This window comes from Manihot esculenta, chromosome 2 (genome assembly GCF_001659605.2).
Source record: "Manihot esculenta cultivar AM560-2 chromosome 2, M.esculenta_v8, whole genome shotgun sequence".
Taxonomy (NCBI): domain Eukaryota; kingdom Viridiplantae; phylum Streptophyta; class Magnoliopsida; order Malpighiales; family Euphorbiaceae; genus Manihot; species Manihot esculenta.
Window position 1 is genome coordinate 16,842,040 of NC_035162.2, and position 20,489 is coordinate 16,862,528.

Sequence of the window (20,489 nt, forward strand, 5' to 3'; positions counted from 1 at the left end):
GTGACAACCTCCATTATCTGTCTGGCATTATTCCACCTGCATAATAAAATATATTAGCAAGTACTCTTTTAAATATGCAATTTTTTAAAAAAAATTAACAATAATATAATATTACATATAAACTGCCTAGTGAAGCGTCATGATGGGGAACTCTGTGAGACAGTGTCGGCGATACTGTTGTGATCCGGTCCCATGCCCATATCTGAACTATGAATAAGGAACCAACTATCTGCATAACTTCAGGATTTGTCGTCTTACATAACTGTCTATACAATCATGCCAGATATGCCCCACCCCAGCTATAATTGCCGGCTTCTTCAAGATCGACTAGCAAAGGTAAAAACATTAGGTTTACATGCGAAGCAGATGTATCACTAAAAATGGATCCAATGACCCTTATAATATATGCTCTCGCGAACCTACGTACTACTTCCTCATAAGCATTATCTGGAAGTTGAGTAAACTCCTCAGCTAGCCAAATCATTTTCAGATAACACCCTCTTATGGCATTATTAGGTGGAACGACACCTAATAATGCATCACAAACTGATGGCCAATGGTGGTGTGATCGGCCTGTTACAGCTGCACCATTAACCGACAACCCGGTTATTAGCCCCACATCCTGAAGGGTTATGGTCATTTCTCCTTCAGGAAACACAAATGTACGTGTCTCTGGTCGCCAACGCTCAACAAGTGCTGTAATTAAGTGCCAATCCAATGCAAAAAAACCTAACCGTATTACGCTATAAAAACCCGTCCACCACAGGTGAGGTATTATTTGATCTGGAATATCGTCCAAATGTAAAATTGTACCCATTCTTCGGCAACCTATCGCCCCACTTTCTATAATCTGTTGCCATATAGCCTCAGACCGATGTTCGGCCTGTCCATATAGCAACGATAGATCATTGGGACCGGGTAAAATATAATCACGGTGGTCACGGCGGTTGCGTTTTTCCCCATATCTAATGATACAAAATAATAGACATTATCACACCACAATGAAATGTTATTCTAGTACACATTTACCAACTTTATTATATTCAAATTCATTAATAATAATCAAATACTATTTATTCACTAAATAACAGTACATAATTTAACACCCCAATAATATACACATTCTGCAAATGTTTCTATCCAAAAATCACAATAAATACCACTAATTCAAAAATATTATATCTAAAAATTCCAACAAATATTCTTTCCAACAATCACAACAAATCTTCTATCACAACAAATATTCTATCCAAAAAATCACAAAAAATATTCTATCCAAAAATCACAACAAATCTTCTATCAAAAATCACAACAAATATTCTATCCAAAAAATCACAACAAATATTCTATTAAAAAATCACAATGAATTTAACACTACATAAAAAAAATTTAGAAAATAGGGTGGTGTTAATGTAATTGGAATAATACTAAAGATATAAAAAAACTAGATTTAATTAAATTATTTAATTATATTTATTTTAAATTAATTAAATTTTATTACATATTAAAAATTACTTAAAAAAACTTAAACATAAAAAAAATTAATACTAATCAATTTATATATTATTATAACATAAAAATTAAAAAAATAAAAATTCTAAATAAATAAAAATAATATATAAGTCGGATGAAATATTTTAATTATTTTAATTATTATATATTTTTTAAAGATTATTACATTTTATTTTCTTAATCATATTTATTCTAAAACTATTAAATTTTATTAGATATTAAAAAATATTTACAAAGACTTAATCATAAAATAAAATTAATACTAATCAATTTATATATTTTGATAATATACAAAAAATAAATAATAATTTTAAAATAATAAAAAAATAGGACGGATGAAATATTTTTAAAAAAATTAAATTACTATATTTTTAAAAAAATTATTACATTTTATTTTCTTAATTATATTTATTTTAAAAATATTAAATTTTACTGTATATTAAAAAATATTTACAAAAACTTAAACATAAAACAAAATTAATACTAATCAATTTATATGTTATTATAATATACAAAAAAATTAAATAATAATTTTAAACTAATCAAAAAAATAGGACGGATGAAATAATTTAAAAAATTAAATTACTATATTTTTAAAAAAATTATTACATTTTATTTTCTTAATTATATTTATTTAAAAAATATTAAATTTATTATATATTAAAAAATATTAAATTCTATTATATATTAAAAAATATTTACAAAAACTTAAACATAAAATAAAATTAATATTAATCAATTTATATATTATTATAATATACAAAAAAAAATAAATAATAATTTTAAACTAATCAGAAAAATAGGACGGATGAGATATTTTAAAAAATTAAATTATTATATTAATAAAAAATTATTTCATTTTATTTTCTTAATTACTATTTATTTTAAAAATAATAAATTTTATTATATATTAAAATATATTTACAAAAACTTAAACATAAAATAAAATTAATACTAAATAATTTATTTATTATTATAATATAAAAATAAAATAAATAATAATTTTAAATTAATAAAAAATAGGAGGGGAGAAATATTTTCAAAAATTTCAAAAATAAAATTATTATATTTATAAAAAAATTATTTCATTTTATTTTCTTAATTACTATTTATTTTAAAAATATTAAATTTTATTATATATTAAAAAATATTAACAAAAACTTAAACATAAAATAAAATTAATACTAAATAATTTATATATTATTATAATATGAAAATAAAATAAATAATAGTTTTAAAATAATAAAAAAATAGGACGGATGAAATGTTTTAAAAAATTAAACTATTATATTTTGAGAAAAAATATTAAATTTTATTACCTATTTAATTATATTTATTTTCAAAAATTTAACTTTTAATAAATATTAACACAAATTTATAATAAAAATTATTATAACAAAAATATTAACTCATTAAAAAAATTAACTATTTAATATCTTAAATAAAAATACGAATTATTTAATTTTTTAAAAATTTAAACTTCATTTAATAAAATTTATAAATTTCTAAAAATTATATAAAAACTTATATTAACAATATTACTTCATCTTAAATATCTTATATTTTTTTAATTAAGATTTAATGTTTTAGTTTTTTCTTTTATTTGTATATATTAAGTGAGAAAATTATATATATATATTTTAAAAAAAAGTTTAAAGAAAAATACGGTGGAAGGAGATAAAAATGGAGATAGTAGGCTGGAGAAGAAGATTTGCGCTAGAGATGGAGGCGTATGGCAAACTGTGGAGAGGGAGAAGAGAAAGAAGGATGCTCCAGAGGAGAAGAGGAGAAAAACTTCTGATGAAAATTAGGGAAAAAGAAGAAGATGGAGACTTTGGCTTTAAAGCCAAAGTCTCTCGGGGCTGTACATGCACGTGCATGCAGAGTCATGTAGACCTATATCGAAATAAAGAAAAGAGTTCGGCACTGCCGAACATGCACAAGCTTGAAGGCTTCATCAGGAATCTCTGACGAAGCCTTCAAGCTTGTGCATGTTCGGCACCTTGGGTGCCGAACACGCCACGCTACCAGCCACGGGAGTAGATTACACTGCCAGTAGTACGGATCAGCCATGGTGTCGAATAATATGGAGTTCGCCACCCACGGTGTCGAATTTTCATGTTGGACAGTATGATTGCCTAACATGCTGCGTTGACACACAGGATCCGAAAATACTTTTGAATCCTGTATGAATTTATAATTATTTTTTAATTTATGCATGATTTGAAAAATTGCTCGCAATGAGTTATTAAATCTACACCGGCAAAAGGTCCACTCCATTATTATTCTAAATATATGCAGCGGTATAGGTGCATCTCCTAACGATTGATATCATATCATGGTGCATAAATTGGTACTACATAATATGTTTAAATACAGTTTTATATTATTATATGTTTGCAAATTATTAAACTATTAATCAACATTTTCTTTTGTAAAAAAATGAAACTATGGGTACCACCACTCCATCCAGCACCCAAGGCTATAAAAGTCCTTGATGACCCTAACATCCCCTTGATCAAACAATAAGACACAACGACGATGTAGGTCAGTGAGATAGACTGAGGTATCCAACATGTGCCATTGCCCATAAATGTCTCTGTTCCAGTTTCAGTTTCATTCTACTCACAAATGCTATACGGTGACATTAGGCAATTATCAATGGAAGCTAGAAACAACCAAAATATTAGTTTCGACACACTACATGGACTTCTATACCTTCAACAGTGCCTCTATACACTCAAAATTCAGTAGAGCACACATCTTACACAAGATTTATAGGCACATTGTTCAATCGCGTCAACACACACTCTTCACATTGTTCTCCTTATAATATAGCTTTTGCGATATTAAAAGTGTTTTTTCTAATTTTTTTGAATGAAGTGAACTCATATTTTGATGTCTTAATTATAAATTGTGTAATCAAATTATCATAATATTTTTATTTTATTTCTATCTGAAATTTCTATAATTTGATCCAAATATTTAATTGACAATATTTCTATCAAAACATCTACCTTCTCTAATTCTTTCATCATATAACTATAATTAATTATTTTTTGTAAATAAAAATTAATTTCAATTATATAATCAATCAACGGACCCTCTTTTTTCACTATTTTATCATGAATATTCGCCCATATTTTTTAACATTTTTTTTATATAATCCTTATAATACTTTCGGAATTAATTTCCTAATAATAATCAAACACCAACTTTATTATATTCAAATTCACTAATAATAATCAAACACCATTTATTCACTAAATAACGGTACATAATTTAACACCCCAATAATATACACATTCTACAAATGTTTCTATCCAAAAATCACAACAAATACCACTAATTCAAAAATATTATATCCAAAAATTTCAACAAATATTCTTTCCAACAATCACAACAAATCTTCTATTAAAAATCACAACAAATATTCTATCACAACAAATATTCTATCCAAAAAATCACAAAAAATATTCTATCCAAAAATCACAACAAATCTTCTATAAAAAATCACAACAAATATTCTTTCACAATAAATATTCTATCCCAAAAGTCACAACAAATATGCTATCCAAAAAATCACAATAAATATTCTATTCAAAAATCACAATGAATTTAACAGTACATAAAAAAATTTAGAAAATAGGGTGGTGTTAATGTAATTGGAATAATACTAAAGATATAAAAAAAACTAGATTTAATTAAATTATTTAATTATATTTTAAATTAATTAAATTTTATTACATATTAAAAATTACTTAAAAAAACTTAAACATAAAAAAAAATTAATACTAATCAATTTATATATTATTATAACATAAAAATTAAAAAAATAAAAATTCTAAATAAATAAAAATAATATATAAGTCGGATGAAATATTTTAATTATTTTAATTATTATATATTTTTTAAAGATTATTACATTTTATTTTCTTAATCATATTTATTCTAAAACTATTAAATTTTATTAGATATTAAAAAATATTTACAAAGACTTAATCATAAAATAAAATTAATACTAATCAATTTATATATTTTGATAATATACAAAAAATAAATAATAATTTTAAAATAATAAAAAAATAGGACGGATGAAATATTTTTAAAAAAATTAAATTACTATATTTTTAAAAAAATTATTACATTTTATTTTCTTAATTATATTTATTTTAAAAATATTAAATTTTATTATATATTAAAAAATATTTACAAAAAACTTAAACATAAAATAAAACTAATACTAATCAATTTATATATTATTATAATATATAAAAAAATTAAATAATAATTTTAAACAAATCAAAAAAATAGGACGGATGAAATAATTTAAAAAATTAAATTACTATATTTTTTAAAAAATTATTACATTTTATTTTCTTAATTATATTTCTTTTAAAAATATTAAATTTTATTATATATTAAAAATATTTACAAAAACTTAAACATAAAATAAAATTAATACTAATCAATTTATATATTATTATAATATACAAAAAAATTAAATAATAATTTTAAACTAATCAAAAAAATAGACGGATGAGATATTTTAAAAATTAAATTATTATATTAATAAAAAATTATTTCATTTTATTTTCTTTATTACTATTTATTTTAAAAATATTAAATTTTATTATATATTAAAATACATTTACAAAAACTTAAACATAAAATAAAATTAATACTAAATAATTTATTTATTATTATAATATAAAAATAAATTAATAATAATTTTAAATTAATAAAAAATAGGACGGGCGAAATATTTTCAAAAATAAAATTATTATATTTATAAAAAAAATTATTTCATTTTATTTTCTTAATTACTATTTATTTTAAAAATATTAAATTTTATTATATATTAAAAAATATTAACAAAAACTTAAACATAAAATAAAATTAATACTAAATAATTTATATATTATTATAATATAAAAATAAAATAAATAATAATTGTAAAATAATAAAAAAATAGGACGGATGAAATGTTTTAAAAAATTAAACTATTATATTTTGAGAAAAAATATTAAATTTTATTACCTATTTAATTATATTTATTTTCAAAAATTTAACTTTTAATAAATATTAACATAAATTTATAACAAAAATTATTATAACAAAAATATTAACTCATTAAAAAAATTAACTATTTAATATCTTAAATAAAAATACTAATTATTTAATTTTTAAAACATTTAAACTTCATTTAATAAAATTTATAAATTTCTAAAAATTATATAAAAACTTATATTAACAATATTACTTCATCTTAAATATCGTATATTTTTTTCATTAAGATTTAATGTTTTAGTTTTTTCTTTTATTTGTATATATTAAGTGAGAAAATTATATATATATTTAAAAAAAATTTAATGGAAGGAGATGAAAATGGAGATTAGTAGGCTGGAGAGGAAGATTTGCGCTGGAGATGGAGGCGAATGGCAAACTGTGGAGAGGGAGAAGAGAAAGAAGGATGCTGGAGAGGAGAAGCGGAGAAAAAGTTCGGATGAAAATGGGGGAAAAAGAAGAAGAAGATGGAGACTTTGGCTTTAAAGCCAAAGTCTCTTGGGGCTGTGTGGAGAGCCACGCAGACCTGCATCGAAATAAAAAAAAAAAGAGTTCGGCACTAATAGTGTCGGACTCTTTTCTTAGTCAAGATTTTGTCAGAGATTCTTGACGAAACCTTGAAATTTGTGCGTGTTCGGCATCTTGGGTACTGAACACGCCACGCTGGCAGTCATGGGAGCAGATTACACTGCTTTCGTAACACGGATGTGCTTGTTCGACACCATGGTGTCGAACAATATGGAGTTCTACACTATGGGTGTCGAACTTCCGTGTTCGGCAGTATGTCTGCCGAACACGCTGCGTTGCCACACATAATCCGAAAATATTTTCAGATCCTGTATGAATTTATAATTATTTTTTAATTTATGCATGATTTGAAAAATTGCTCACAATGAATTATTGAATCTACATTGAAAAAAGGTCCACTCCATTACTATTCTAAATATATGGAGCGGTATAGATGCATCTCCGAACGATTGATATCATATCATAGTGCATAAATTGGTACTACATAATTATGTTTAACTACAGTTTTATATTATTATATGTTTGCAAATTATTAAACTATTAATCAACATTTTCTTTTATAAAAAAATGGAACTGAAAATACATATTTAACTAACGGGCAGTATTCGAATCCAAAATCTGATATTACTGAACGAGAAATAATATGCATCTTTTATTGTTTAGAAGAAGAGAGGAGAATAATACAGGTACCACCACTCCATCCAGCACCCAAGGCTATAAAAGTCCTTGATGACCCTAACATCCCCTTGATCAAACAATAAGACACAACGACGATGTAGGTCAGTGAGATAGACTGAGGTATCCAACATGTGCCATTGCCCATAAATGTCTCTGTTCCAGTTTCAGTTTCATTCTACTCACAAATGCTATACGGTGAAATTAGGCAATTATCAATGGGAGCTAGAAACAACCAAAATATTAGTTTCGACACACTACATGGACTTCTATACCTTCAACAGTGCCTCTATACACTCAAAATTCAGTAGAGCACACATCTTACACAAGATTTATTGGCACATTGTTCAATCGCGTCAACACACACTCTCAAATTTATTTAAATACACTTACCATCAGACTAAATCTATGAGTTCATTGAAAGCGTTTATTCTAATTGTTTGAATGAAGCAGACTCATATTTTGATGTCTTAATTATAAATTGTGTAATCAAATTATCATAATATTTTTATTTTATTTCTATCCGAAATTTCTATAATTTAATTGGCAATATTTCTATCAAAACATTTACCTTCTCTAATTCTTTCATCATATAACTATAATTAATTATTTTTTGTAAATAAAAATTAATTTCAATTATATAATCAATCAACGGACCCTCGTTTTTTACTCTTTTATCATGAATATTCGCCCATATTTTTTAACATTTTTTTTTATATAATCCTTATAATACTTTCGGAATTAATTTCCTAATTGTACAAATAAATATTAAATTAATAAATATAAAACACATTATGAAAATTAAATTACTTAATAAAAAATTAAGTCATAAGTACCTCCTACTTGATTTATTTTCTCAGCTTGTGAGATAATAAATAAAAAAGTTGAAGGAAAAAAAAATCTTTGATCCTACATGAGAAGAAGAAATGAAAGGATTTATTTTCTCACGTGTGAAGAAGAAATGAGAGAAAAAAGAGCGGAGAAGAAATGGGATAGTTTATGTAAAAGTCACCCTATGTAGTCCTGCCATCTCACATGACTACACCTAAAATCGCATTACAAAAACGTGATAATATTTAATACTAAATTTTTATGATGTGGTATTATATATATATATATATTAAATTTATTTATTATATTTACTTTTTTTATAACTATTTTAAAAATATTAAATTTTATTAAATATTAAAATATATTTTAAATATTCATTTAAAAATAACAATTAATAAAAAATTATTTTAAAAATAAAATTATAATAGTTAATTTATATATTATTATAATGTAAAAAGATAAAATAAATAATAATTTTAAAATAATTAAAAAAAGAAATATAGACAAAAGTTAAAAATAACTAATGATTTGACATTCTTTTCTTTTAAATGAAATTAAAAATTTAATTCTCATGTTATATGAAATCATCCATTTACTTCGTCATCTCGTATGAAATCATCCATTTAAATTCACGTATGATTAATATTTTTTCAAAATAATAATAGTAAGTTGCAGGCTATAGATACCCAAATTTCAAAATAATAAAATCGGTATGAATGTGACTCTTCCCCTTCGTGTACGTTAGTAGCAAAAAAGTTTCCTTCAAATAATTGAATAGAAAACAAAAAACAGAAACCTCGTTTCTTCTTGCATGAAACTTGTTGGAAGGTTACCGTTAATTAAGGTCAAAAACTAAGTCACGAATTTACACGTACTATCAAATTAACCACTTCCTGTTGAATTTAAGTTCTCCAATCAAATCTTTCCATCTTGAAATTAAACAAGAAAACCATTTCTTTTTTTTTCTTTTTTCTTTTTTTAATTAATCATCAATCAGTCCATATGATATATTTTGATTATATCATTATTGGTGTATGGATTTTGTTTAAGAATATACTATCTGACTTAAAATATATACATAAATATTTTATTTTCATTCAAACTGAAATTATGATATTTTGATAATTTTTTATCAAAATATTATGATTAAACGCCTCATTATTTTTTTGAAAAATTATTTTTTAGACCATAAAATTTAACATAATTAACACTTTTATTCCTCTATTTTGGCGACCCAACATTTAAATTTCTCACTTTCTCTTCCGTCCAAATTCATAGTCTTTCCGTCCAAAATAACCATTTGGGACACGCGAATTGATAAAATTGACTCTCACTGAAAGTCCCGCTATTTCAAAATCACGAAACTCAAACCCAATATCTCTTCACTGTAGATTCTTCTTCCTCATATTATTTCTCCAACTCTCCATCTCCAAATCACTAATCCCTCGATTCCATGTCAGCCTCCTCACCATAATTCCTAGCCCTTCTGCAATAAATCTATCTCTATTTTTGCAAGTGCTCACTCTCTCATCTCTCTATTAACCCTCTAAGAAAAGAACTTGCAACTCTCAAATAATGTTTTAGGGATCCCAAGACTTGGAATCCCACCTTATGAATAGTGGTCTGAGTCTCTCTATGGAATTGCCACTAATGGTCCTGGCGCCTTCTTTGAAAGTGGACCTGTTTCTTCAGCCACAGGTTTCTCTTGAGTTATTGTATCAGTTACTGCTTTTAATAGGACGCTTTGGCTCTTGATTAGATCAGTTATTGCTATTGAGGCTAGGGCAATGTATAATATTGGGCAAGTAGGGTTGACATTTTGGGCTCTTAATATTAATGTTTTAGGGATCTCAGATGGGGGAGAGGCCAAGAAACTTCTGGGGAGGATCCTATGGTGACTTTTGCTTATGCTATTGAGTATGTCAAGGGTTTCAAGGTGGGGATTGGAAGATTGGTGGTGGTTGTGGTGGTGCTGATCGGGGAAGCGATGGTGGATTTGGAGAGAGAAGAGTGTTGAGAGAAGTTACGATGGGCTTCTACTGTCTGCTTGTTGCAAACATTTTAGGAAAAAAAGAGAAAGATGTGAGAGAGAAGAAAGATGAAAAAGAGAAAAAAAAAAAAGGAAAAATCAAATAATGCCAACAGAAAATAGAGAAAATATGAGGGAGAAGAAAGATGGAAAAGAGAGGCAAAAAGAAATAAAGAAGATATGAAAGAGAAGAAAGATGGAGAAATTTCACGTTGAGAGATTTTAACAAGTTTATTAAGGGTATTTTTGGAAAAAAATTCTTATCTCTCACCTTTGACTCTTTGACCAAACGACTATTTTGGACAGAAGGATTACGAATTTGGACGGAAGAGAAAGTAAGAAATTTAAGTGTTGAGTTGTCAAAATAGAGGGACAAAAGTATTAATTACGTTAAATCTTAGAGATTAAAAAATAATTTTTTCTTATTTATTTTAAGAGAAACTTTCAATTTCTATAAAATTTTAGAAATGATAACTTAAAAGAATATATATATATATATATATAAAAGGATATTTACTATTTAATTTTTAAATTTTTACTATTATTAATAATAAGTTAATATCTCAATTTTGACAAATTTATTAAAATATGCTCACATATGTAAACCGTTAATAATAAAATCCTTTCATCTATCAGCAACCTTCTTTTCATTTGTGTTTAATGAAAAAAGGGTTTCTGATTGATAAATTTGAGATATGCAGGTTCACGAAATGGGTGACATGTGGAATAGTGTTAAGGTTCAAAGAAGAAGTTTCTTTTAATAAATGAAAGTAGTAATGGAGGTAGGTATATTCTTCAAGGAGGTTAAGGTTAAAATTATAGAGGAAGTTAAGAAGTTATAGAAGATAAAGTGGAATATCAGTTTTTGAGAATAAGAGGGGCATTTATATCGGCTTCATACAAGGTACTTTTCAAACACGTCCTTTCGGAGCGGATAAGAATATTTTTCTGTAATTTTTATAATTTTTCAGACAGTTTATTAATGATGGACAGGATAAAAATATTTTTTTGTAATTTTTGTAATTTTTCAGACAATTTATTAATGATAAACAGTTGGCTAATTTAATGTTGAGACACCTGAATCAATATCATCCCTAACATATATATTACATAACATATATAAATGCATTTAAGGTCTCATACATATATTTTTTATACTGTGATTTTTGAAAGGGCTTAATGTACGCAGACTTATTTTCATTTTGCAGATAGAATTTTTATAATTCAAACCTATGATTTCCAAATCCCAACTTTACTCGTTGAAATCAGTTTTTTCAAATAAAAATTATTATTGAGTGAAAAACATATCTTTTGCTCAATGATAATTAATTATTGAATTACGATTAAAAATATTAATCATCCACTCACAACCTCTCTCTATATTATTAAATCATTTGAAAAGAATTAAAAGGAAATTTTTAAAGAATGTGAAGCTATGTGTCGCGATCCCATATTTTAGCACCCATTAAAACCATACGGCACTTAATTTAAACACCTTCAAATCAAGTCAACTTTAAAAATGACTTGATAATTCGTGATCTCAGATAATTTTGATAGTCAAGATTACGTAAACCTCTAAAAAAACTCACAGGCAATATATATTCACAAGCCTCACAACAGCTATAAGAGAAAAGAACTGGTCATGAATACTCATGTACATGCTACTCATTTTATTTTAAAAGCAAAATTATAATCATATATTCACATCAATATAATTGTTATAATAATCCTCATATCGCTTGTAGACAAAAGGAATGATCTACAATGAGCACAACTCATAACACTTCAAACCCACGATAGCCAACTGGGCATAATTCTTATTGATGGCCAACTAGTCACTCCCTTAAATCCTTAAAAGAGACTTAGGAACAAATAAAATAATGATAGGAGGAGATATCAATACGTTTAACGTGATATCTTTTAATAAATAACTAAAAAATAATTATAAAAAACTGTCGTGACCCTTTTAATACTAATATTTTATACTTATATTCTCCAACATTGCTTTTCAAAAATTATGATGTTGAAAAAAATTATATTTTAATACTCAAAACTCTAATTATTTATGAAAAATAATTTATTTATAGAAAATAATTTTTCATAAAAAATATTTTTTAATAAAATAATTTATTTTTTATTATTTAATTTTAATTTAAAAAATAAAATATATTAAAAAATTTATGCTGAGAAATTTTAATAAAATTCTTCAAGTATGGAAAATAATTTATTTTCTATAAAAAACTATTTTCTATTAATTAAATTCTTTAAATAATTGAAACCTAAAAATATATAAAAAAATATTTTTTTAAAAATTTATGAAAGTCTAAATATTAAAATATAAACTAAAGGAGGGATTTAATTTCCCCATAACAAATTGTATAAAGACCTAACCAGCCAATAGCCTCAAATATATATTTTTATATACTATGATTTTAGTTATACTGAGAATTAGGCTTTATTCAGAAATACTAACCATTTTGGCATTTATCAATTGTTCTATTGGCCACAACTGTTTTAATAGTAATTAGTTAAAAATTAAAATAATAATTTTTTTATATTTACTCTTTCAAATTTTAAATATCAATATTTTAATTTAATTAAAACATTAAATACTCTTTGTCGCCGAGCTCAAAGGGTGGAGTTGGACTTAGTTGACTGTATCTTGTACATTGGGATAGATACTAAGAAAGTACACATGGATGGATAGCTAATTATTCTAAAAGTAATTATTTCAACTTTGGAGAAATCAATTGCATATGAATCTCCAATAATGATTAGAAAATTCAATAAATTTACATAGTTTATGTGTAGGATTATCTTCGAAAAGAATTTTTAAAAATAAATTTTAATATTTTAACTGAATTAAGCCAGTTAAATAAGTAAATTATAAAAAATTATTTTTTATAATATTTAATTAATTATTATCTGAATAATTATACATTATTAAAATAGTTAATAATTATTATGACAGTTAATATTACCGATAGGAACTTGTAATTCAGTTAATCTAGTAATTAGTAATTAATTAATTAATTAACTAATAATTTTCCCTCAAGAAGAAAATATTTTGAGGGAATCTTGGCTCCGTAAACGCATTTGACACGGTCTCTCTCTTGTTTGCATCAGTTGTCTTCCAAAACGACTTGGTCTCTGGTCCTCCTCACTCTCTAATCACTTTCTTCCCTTTCCTTCTCACAAAACCGCGTTTGTGTCTTCTCCAAATTCCTTTCACCAAAAACAAGCATTACCCACCAACGCTATAGCCATGATTCTCAAATTTCGCTACCCATTTCCATGGATTTTCTTTTTCTTCGTTATACTCTTTCTTTCCTCTTCTTGTTTCTGCTATTTTTTCCCTCTTTTCCTTCTGTTCTTTCACTTTCTACTGTTGCAATTTCTCAAACTTCAGACCAGACATTGGTTTGTGCTCTGGGGATAACTAGTAGCCGACAGTCTTTTCTTAACTGTACTAGTTTTCCTGCTGGGATTCAGATTCCTGGTCTAAACTCCAACTTTTCTTATTCTGGGATTGTTGCTGGTGATGGATTCCTCTGTTCTTTGATTTCTTTCTCTCACTCTTCAATTATTGTTTGCTGGAGATTCTCTACTAATGGAAGTAATATTGTTTATAAGAGAGTCTATCAAGGTTCTGTTCTCAGAGAGCTTCAAGCTGGTAATTCTCATATATGTGGCCTTGTTAATGCCACCAATCGCCTCCAGTGCTGGCAGTGGCCGGAATTCAACTCAAACTCTGCTCAGAACTTGAGTTTTTCAAGTGTTGCAGTTGGTGAAGACTTCGTTTGTGGGCTATCAGGATTCGGGAATATTACTTGCTTGGGAAATGTTTCCAGTGTCGGTAACCCTCCAGTAGGCAATTTTAGCGTGATTGCTGCCGGGTTCAGACATGCCTGTGCTCTAACTTTTGATAACGAATTGCATTGTTGGGGAACTATGCATGGCCAAAAACCACAAGAAAAGTTCAAATTGTTGGCGTTGGGAGAGAACCGTAGCTGTGGTTTGCGGCTTAATGATACAGTAATTTGTTGGGGGCAGAACAATTACAGCTTGGAAGAAAGCTTGAGAGAGAGTCATTTTGCAACTATTGAAGCCAAGAGGAACATTTTCTGTGGAGTTTTGAGATATAATTATTCCTTGGTTTGTTGGGGTAACGAGATCCTGAGCTCTAATTTAATGGTGTTTGATCATGAAGTAATGCCAGGACCATGTACAGGTACCTGTCCATATGATACGTTGCCAGGATCCGGCAGGTTTTGCCCCCAAGGATTATGCATTTGTGATAATAGCAGGACAAATACCACAACTCCACCAGCGGCTGGGCCACCATTAGGACAATCATCGCCAGCACCAGCTACAGAGGGATCAACAAGTAGCGGGTGGAGTGACAAGATGATAGCTTCCCTAGCAGTGGGCTGCGTGGGAACCTCTGTTTTCTTGCTAACCATTGGCTTTTTTCTCTTCAGATACTGCAAGTGTAAGGGATGCAGGGTCCATGATTCGGGCCGGTTGGATGAGACAGGAACAGTCCTCGAAGAGGATGCAAGACAACAACAGCAGCATCACCCACAAATCGAACAAGCAGCGCCACCAGTCCTAGAGAAGCGCCTTAGCCAATTGGTGAGCATGGGTCATTTAGAGGAGTTCTCATTGCAGCTCCTACTTGAAGCCACCGACAACTTCTCCGAGGATTTCAAAATTGGAGAAGGAAGCTTCGGCTCAGTCTATCGCTGCACATTAAACGATGGCCGAGAATTAGCAATCAAACGAGCAGAAACATTAAACTCAAGTTCCTGCGCAGTAGAAACCAGGCGTCGAGTCGACAAGGACAATGCATTCATCAACGAACTCGAATCCTTATCCCGTCTCCATCACAAGAATCTCGTCAGATTACTTGGCTTCTGCGAAGATTGTAACGAGAGAGTATTAATCTACGAGTATCTCAGCAATGGCACACTCTATAATCATCTCCACAAGCTCCAAGACACCGCATTAATGTCATGGCCTGCACGAATCAAAGTAGCACTAGACGCAGCCAGGGGAATCGAGTACCTCCATGAATATGCAGTGCCACCAATCATTCACCGAGACATCAAATCATCAAACATACTACTAGACTCATCCTGGACTGCTAAGGTCTCCGATTTCGGATTATCTCTGATGGGTCCTGAAGACGAAGAATCTCACCTGTCTCTCTGCGCCGCCGGCACCGTCGGATACATGGATCCAGAATACTACGTTCTTCAACAGCTGACGACAAAGAGCGATGTGTACAGCTTCGGGGTAGTGTTGCTAGAACTATTATCAGGAACAAAAGCAATACACAAGAACAAGAATGGGATGCCAAGAAATGTGGTGGATTTTGTAGTGCCATATATAGTACAAGATGAAATACACAGAGTCTTAGACAAGAGAGTGCCGCCGCCAACGCCGTTTGAAATAGAGGCGGTGGCGTATGTGGGATCCGTGGCGGCGGAATGCGTGAATTTAGAAGGCCAAGATCGACCATCAATGACTCAGATTGTAAATAGCTTGGAAAGAGCATTGGCTGCGTGTTTGGTGAACCACACTTCGCTTTCCCGTTCCACTTCCGGGTCCTCCATGTAGCCTCAACTGGAGAGTGCGCATGTGGCAGGAAATAATATTTTTTTTGTATGAATAATTTTTTTAGAAACATTTTAATAGAGCACCTGTCAAAAATCAGTTATTGCTTGCATAACAGCAACTGCTGCTGTAACAGAAACATAAATCATCAAAATTTCCAGAGCAGATGAAAAAAGAAGAATAAAGCAATGCCTTTTATCTCTTCCAACAATTAAATTGAGCAAGGGTTGTAAGATTGCAATTCACACTCATGGTTCTCTGCAGACTAAGAAAAACTCAGAATTTTGCCTTGTTTTATTTGAATGAAATTTAAATGCCAATAAAGAAAAAGAGTAACAACAATGACTAACAAAAATTTGTATAAGCAACTGGTGACTTACAAGAAAGAGAATTAAATTTGGCATTTAATATTGAAGCATTATACGAGTCTATATTGGCAATTGGCAACCATGATATCTTTTTGCTAGATCTCTATGCAATGTTCTACCTATTCATTTTCCACAATTATGCAGCCAGAGATCCAGAAGTTGCTTTCTTATCCTCAAGTAATTTTGTTAAAGCACGGTGAATTTGTGCAAACACGTCCTCTTTCGAAACACTTCCATCGACCTGATATCAACAAAATGGCTCCTCAAGTTAGATTCACAACAGTACAATTCTAGTTACAGGTATTTTACATATCAATGCCACCTTGACCTTACCCCCTCTTTACCAATCTGAAAAGAGAGATTAGGTTGAAGAAAGATAAATCTTAAGAATCCATCTAAGTCCAGAACTATTTTGAGGAATAGAATGATTTATTAGTAATTCTTTGTTATATCCATTAACAGTATCACCTTTCAGAATAAAAACATGTTGATGAATACTTGCTTTCAGTATCCAAAATTACAAGTTTTTCTTTAAATTTCTTTAATCTAGCATATATGTTAAATTGAATGGAAAACTATCACCAATCAAATTGCTAAGGTAAATAATACATTTTGTAGCATCAGTACAGTCTAATCATGAGCATATGTAAAACTTTCCAAGTTTTTCTGTAAGGTTATAGAACCGCAAGCAAAACCATCCTACAGTCGCCAATAGGCCGTGCAAGTTGTAAAAAGATTGACTATTTTTACATGACAGTAATTTTAACTCACAAGTTGGTTTAGTTTCAGATGGATACATACATAATTACATACAGAGAGAGAGAGTGGGGGGGAGACTATATACCTTTAATATAACATCTTTATAAAGTGAAAGTACTGCCTCCACATTTTGATGGTGAGTATGCAATCGCAACTTCACCTAAATATAGCCATAAAAGAAAGAAACAGTATTATCAGTAAATGGTATCAATCAAAAGCCATGATGAAAGCAACCAAAGAAGACAGAATCCTCTGAAGTTAAAACGTTCAAACTGAAGAAGTCAGTTTTAAGGCATGCCTTCTCTTCAGTATCATCAAAACGTTGGGTGAGCCTAGCAGCAATTTCTTCACTCTCAGGAGGAGAATACTTCAGATGGTATATCTTCCCAGTAACAGGGTCTAACCTGCGTCCAACTACCCTTTCAACAAGAAGCTCTTCAGGGACCTGCAAATAAAGGAACATGGTGGAAAAATAACCTTTAATGTCCATATTACAATCTCACCAAAAAAGTTTGCTGCTCCTTTTCTTTTTGGATTTTTATGTTAATTCTAAAATGTTCTATATAATGTAAACATGAAAAAAGACCAATAAATTATCCACAGGTTGCCAGCATTTAGATCACATTTTGCTCTTCTTAGAAGATGATGGAATTTAATTGACTGAAAATGCTTACTTCTAGCAGAATGAAAAGATCAGGCCAGAAGTCAAATTCCATAAGAGCAGTCGCTTGGGACAAGCTCCTAGGGTATCCATCCAAAAGCCAACCATTTTCCTGGGCATCTGGCTGCAACAAGCGCTCCTTCACCATCTTCAAAATTGAAATCAAGGAATTAACAATGTGAAAATGTCAAGAATAACATTTTCTTTTAAAGAGAATTAGAAAAAAAAGATGTAGCATCACCCCTACCATGACTACAATTTCATTTGGGACCAGTTGACCTTTTTCCATGTATTCCTTTGCTCGCTTCCCATTTTCACTTCCTGAAGCAATTTCCGCTCTCAACAGGTCTCCAGCAGCAACATGCACCAAACCATACTGCATTCATCATGAGGACTTGATTCAATCTGTTTTTCTTCAACGGCAATTAAAAATGAGAAATCATACAGTATACGTTGTAACTGATATTAGCAATGACACGATGCCATTTGGAGGATCAAAAGAGATGATGACCTCAAACTAGAATTTTTAAAATGAAATGCCGTACTTATCCAAGTGATGCCTATTTGACTAATTACCACTATATATAGAGTTGTTAAAACAAAAAGGCAAAGTACTTGAGCTCATTTTGAGATGTGGCCCCCTAAAGACTTGATAAAGCCCTCTGGTGCCACATAGTGAGCCAAGCTTGAGCAGAATTACAGGACTTTTCTCTTCTTAGAATGCCTATAACTATAAATACTGCTGCTACCATTTAGGGATCCAAGCTTGAGCAGAACTTCGGGCTTTGTTTATTCTTAAATTGAGAATCACTATATTACCTCAGGCATTGGTAGGTTTAATGCAACCACTCATTCCATAGCCTAGGGTCTATTACAACCAATAAATTTATAATTTTTATTAAAGTTAAAAGTGCATCATAGAATCCATGCATGTTTTTCCCAAGAGGCACTGTGAACAAACCAACCTGTCAATGATAAAGAGCACTCTTTTGCTAAGCTACTGATAGAGATAGGTGCTATCTTATTCTGCCCAAGCCTCAAGAGGAAGACTTAGGTGGCAATTGATTTCAAGTTTGAATTATATCAACTTCATTTGACCTTGAACAGCATTTCTCCATATCCATGAAGTATGAATCAAGATTATATCAAAATCTATCTTCAAGAAAGTTCACTTACTTCCGATGTAAAAAGATACTGTTAACCCACAGGCCAGCTGATACAATCTCAGAGATTTGCTCTTCAAAAGATAAGCTCGACTAAAACATCTATATCAATTCACTAAGCTGAGCTGCTTAACTCAGCTTCTCAGCTTGGCCCATTTACAACACTTACATGTGAATGCACCCACTCAGAGTTTTCTTCCTCATGTAACTGTTTTATACTGTGCAAAAGAAACTATAGACTTAAGAAAAGAGCAGACCATACTGTAAATTAGGCAATTGCCAAGGACAACAGACCGAGTGATCTTTAAATCAACACACAGATAATATAAAATTCTAAAAAATTAAAAATTAAAAAAACACTTTAATAGATTATACTTCTATACGATAAAGAATCAAAGAGAGCATAAGGGTTTCTCTTTTTAGGGATAAGAGCGCAAGGGATAAAAATAAAAATTTAGAGAAAAAAAAGGGCTTACTTTCTTAGTGATGAGCTCACATTGAGTACCCTTACCAGAAGCAGGTGCCCCTGATATCATTATTTTCAAGGGTTCTGGTTTAGCTGATGCTACAACCTGCTTATGGCCGTACAAGTGTCAAAACAACTTCAACAACTTAAAATTTCCAGCAATTTCATCATAAACATACCTCAATCGATCTAATACTCATTGCTTACCAGAGCTGGATTAGAAGATTTCGCGAGACGAGGTGAGTGCAAAGTTTGATTGGAGCGAAGAGAAAGACAAGCATTACTAGAAGCAAATGACAATTGGGAGCAGAAGAAGAGCTTAGACGACTTAGCAGAGGGAGAAGAGGGCGGACAAACGGAAGCATACAGCGGAGGGTGCGGTTGGGACTTCTCGGCCACCCTCAAACTGACACCGCAGGAGGTGATAGCTGCCATATCTGTCCCCTCTCTCTGTCTAAGAGCAGAATGGTGGTCAAAGATAGACAGAGATGGAGTGTTAATGGCTGCTTGGGATCTTCAAATTTATACACTTGGATGATGGAAGGCATCTTCTGTTGCGGTGGTTAGTCTACAAAACGACAAATAGTTTAAGGGCTTCGGCCCATTTTGCTGTTGCCGTTTGAAAGTCTGCGCAAGCCACAAAAATGATTAATTTATATTTTAAAAACAATAAAGTATTTATATAAAACTTCAGATCTAGTTATAAAAAAAATTAGTTATTCCATTTTTTTAAAATTATTTCAAATCTTGAGAACTACAAAATCTTTTGCCCGTCATTGTGGAAAAATTAAAATAAAGTAAATCAGACCAA

General features: G+C 29.4%; 3 protein-coding genes across 4 annotated transcripts; 1 reads left to right on the forward strand and 2 right to left on the reverse strand.

Moving 5' to 3' along the window:
* Nucleotides 1-274: 274 nt before the first annotated feature.
* Nucleotides 275-4,275, reverse strand: LOC110608863 (protein MAIN-LIKE 2-like). The gene is made up of 3 exons (XM_021748150.1): nucleotides 4,231-4,275; nucleotides 4,021-4,133; nucleotides 275-965 (listed from the first exon to the last, which is right to left on the reverse strand). The coding sequence occupies exons 1-3, from the start codon at nucleotides 4,273-4,275 to the stop codon at nucleotides 275-277; spliced, it is 849 nt and encodes a 282-aa protein (XP_021603842.1).
* A 9,463-nt stretch (nucleotides 4,276-13,738) lies between these two features.
* On the forward strand, nucleotides 13,739-16,360 carry LOC110609198 (serine/threonine-protein kinase-like protein CCR4). Its single transcript, XM_021748618.2, has one exon. It carries the CDS (start codon nucleotides 13,937-13,939, stop codon nucleotides 16,262-16,264), a length of 2,328 nt encoding a protein of 775 aa, XP_021604310.1. The 5' UTR covers nucleotides 13,739-13,936; the 3' UTR covers nucleotides 16,265-16,360.
* Nucleotides 16,361-16,594: 234 nt separating this feature from the next.
* Nucleotides 16,595-20,194, reverse strand: LOC110609199 (adenylate kinase, chloroplastic). Of its 2 annotated transcripts, none has more exons than XM_021748619.2 (7): nucleotides 19,886-20,194; nucleotides 19,689-19,787; nucleotides 18,297-18,425; nucleotides 18,063-18,197; nucleotides 17,687-17,833; nucleotides 17,474-17,548; nucleotides 16,595-16,870 (listed from the first exon to the last, which is right to left on the reverse strand). In XM_021748619.2, the coding sequence occupies exons 1-7, from the start codon at nucleotides 20,111-20,113 to the stop codon at nucleotides 16,766-16,768; spliced, it is 918 nt and encodes a 305-aa protein (XP_021604311.1). In that variant the 5' UTR covers nucleotides 20,114-20,194; the 3' UTR covers nucleotides 16,595-16,765. The 2 variants fall into 2 exon arrangements, with proteins under 2 accessions (XP_021604311.1, XP_021604312.1); XM_021748620.2 differs by having other exon boundaries at nucleotides 19,689-19,784; nucleotides 19,886-20,193.
* Between the last annotated feature and the right edge of the window lie 295 nt (nucleotides 20,195-20,489).

Bases quoted from the DNA above. Each gene is read 5' to 3' on its own strand.
- LOC110608863 (XM_021748150.1), bottom strand. From the start codon at position 4,275: ATGTGTGCTCTACTGAATTTTGAGTGTATAGAGGCACTGTTGAAG. The intron at 4,134-4,230 runs GTATAGAAGTCC...ATTTGTGAGTAG, and splicing joins GTATAGAGGCACTGTTGAAG to AATGAAACTGAAACTGGAAC. The intron at 966-4,020 runs GTTAGGGTCATC...TTGTATCATTAG, and splicing joins TATTGTTTGATCAAGGGGAT to ATATGGGGAAAAACGCAACC.
- LOC110609198 (XM_021748618.2), top strand. From the start codon at position 13,937: ATGGATTTTCTTTTTCTTCGTTATACTCTTTCTTTCCTCTTCTTGTTT.
- LOC110609199 (XM_021748619.2), bottom strand. From the start codon at position 20,113: ATGGCAGCTATCACCTCCTGCGGTGTCAGTTTGAGGGTGGCCGAGAAG. The intron at 18,198-18,296 runs GTAGGGGTGATG...TCAATTTTGAAG, and splicing joins CAAATGAAATTGTAGTCATG to ATGGTGAAGGAGCGCTTGTT. The intron at 17,834-18,062 runs GTAAGCATTTTC...CTTTATTTGCAG, and splicing joins ATCTTTTCATTCTGCTAGAA to GTCCCTGAAGAGCTTCTTGT.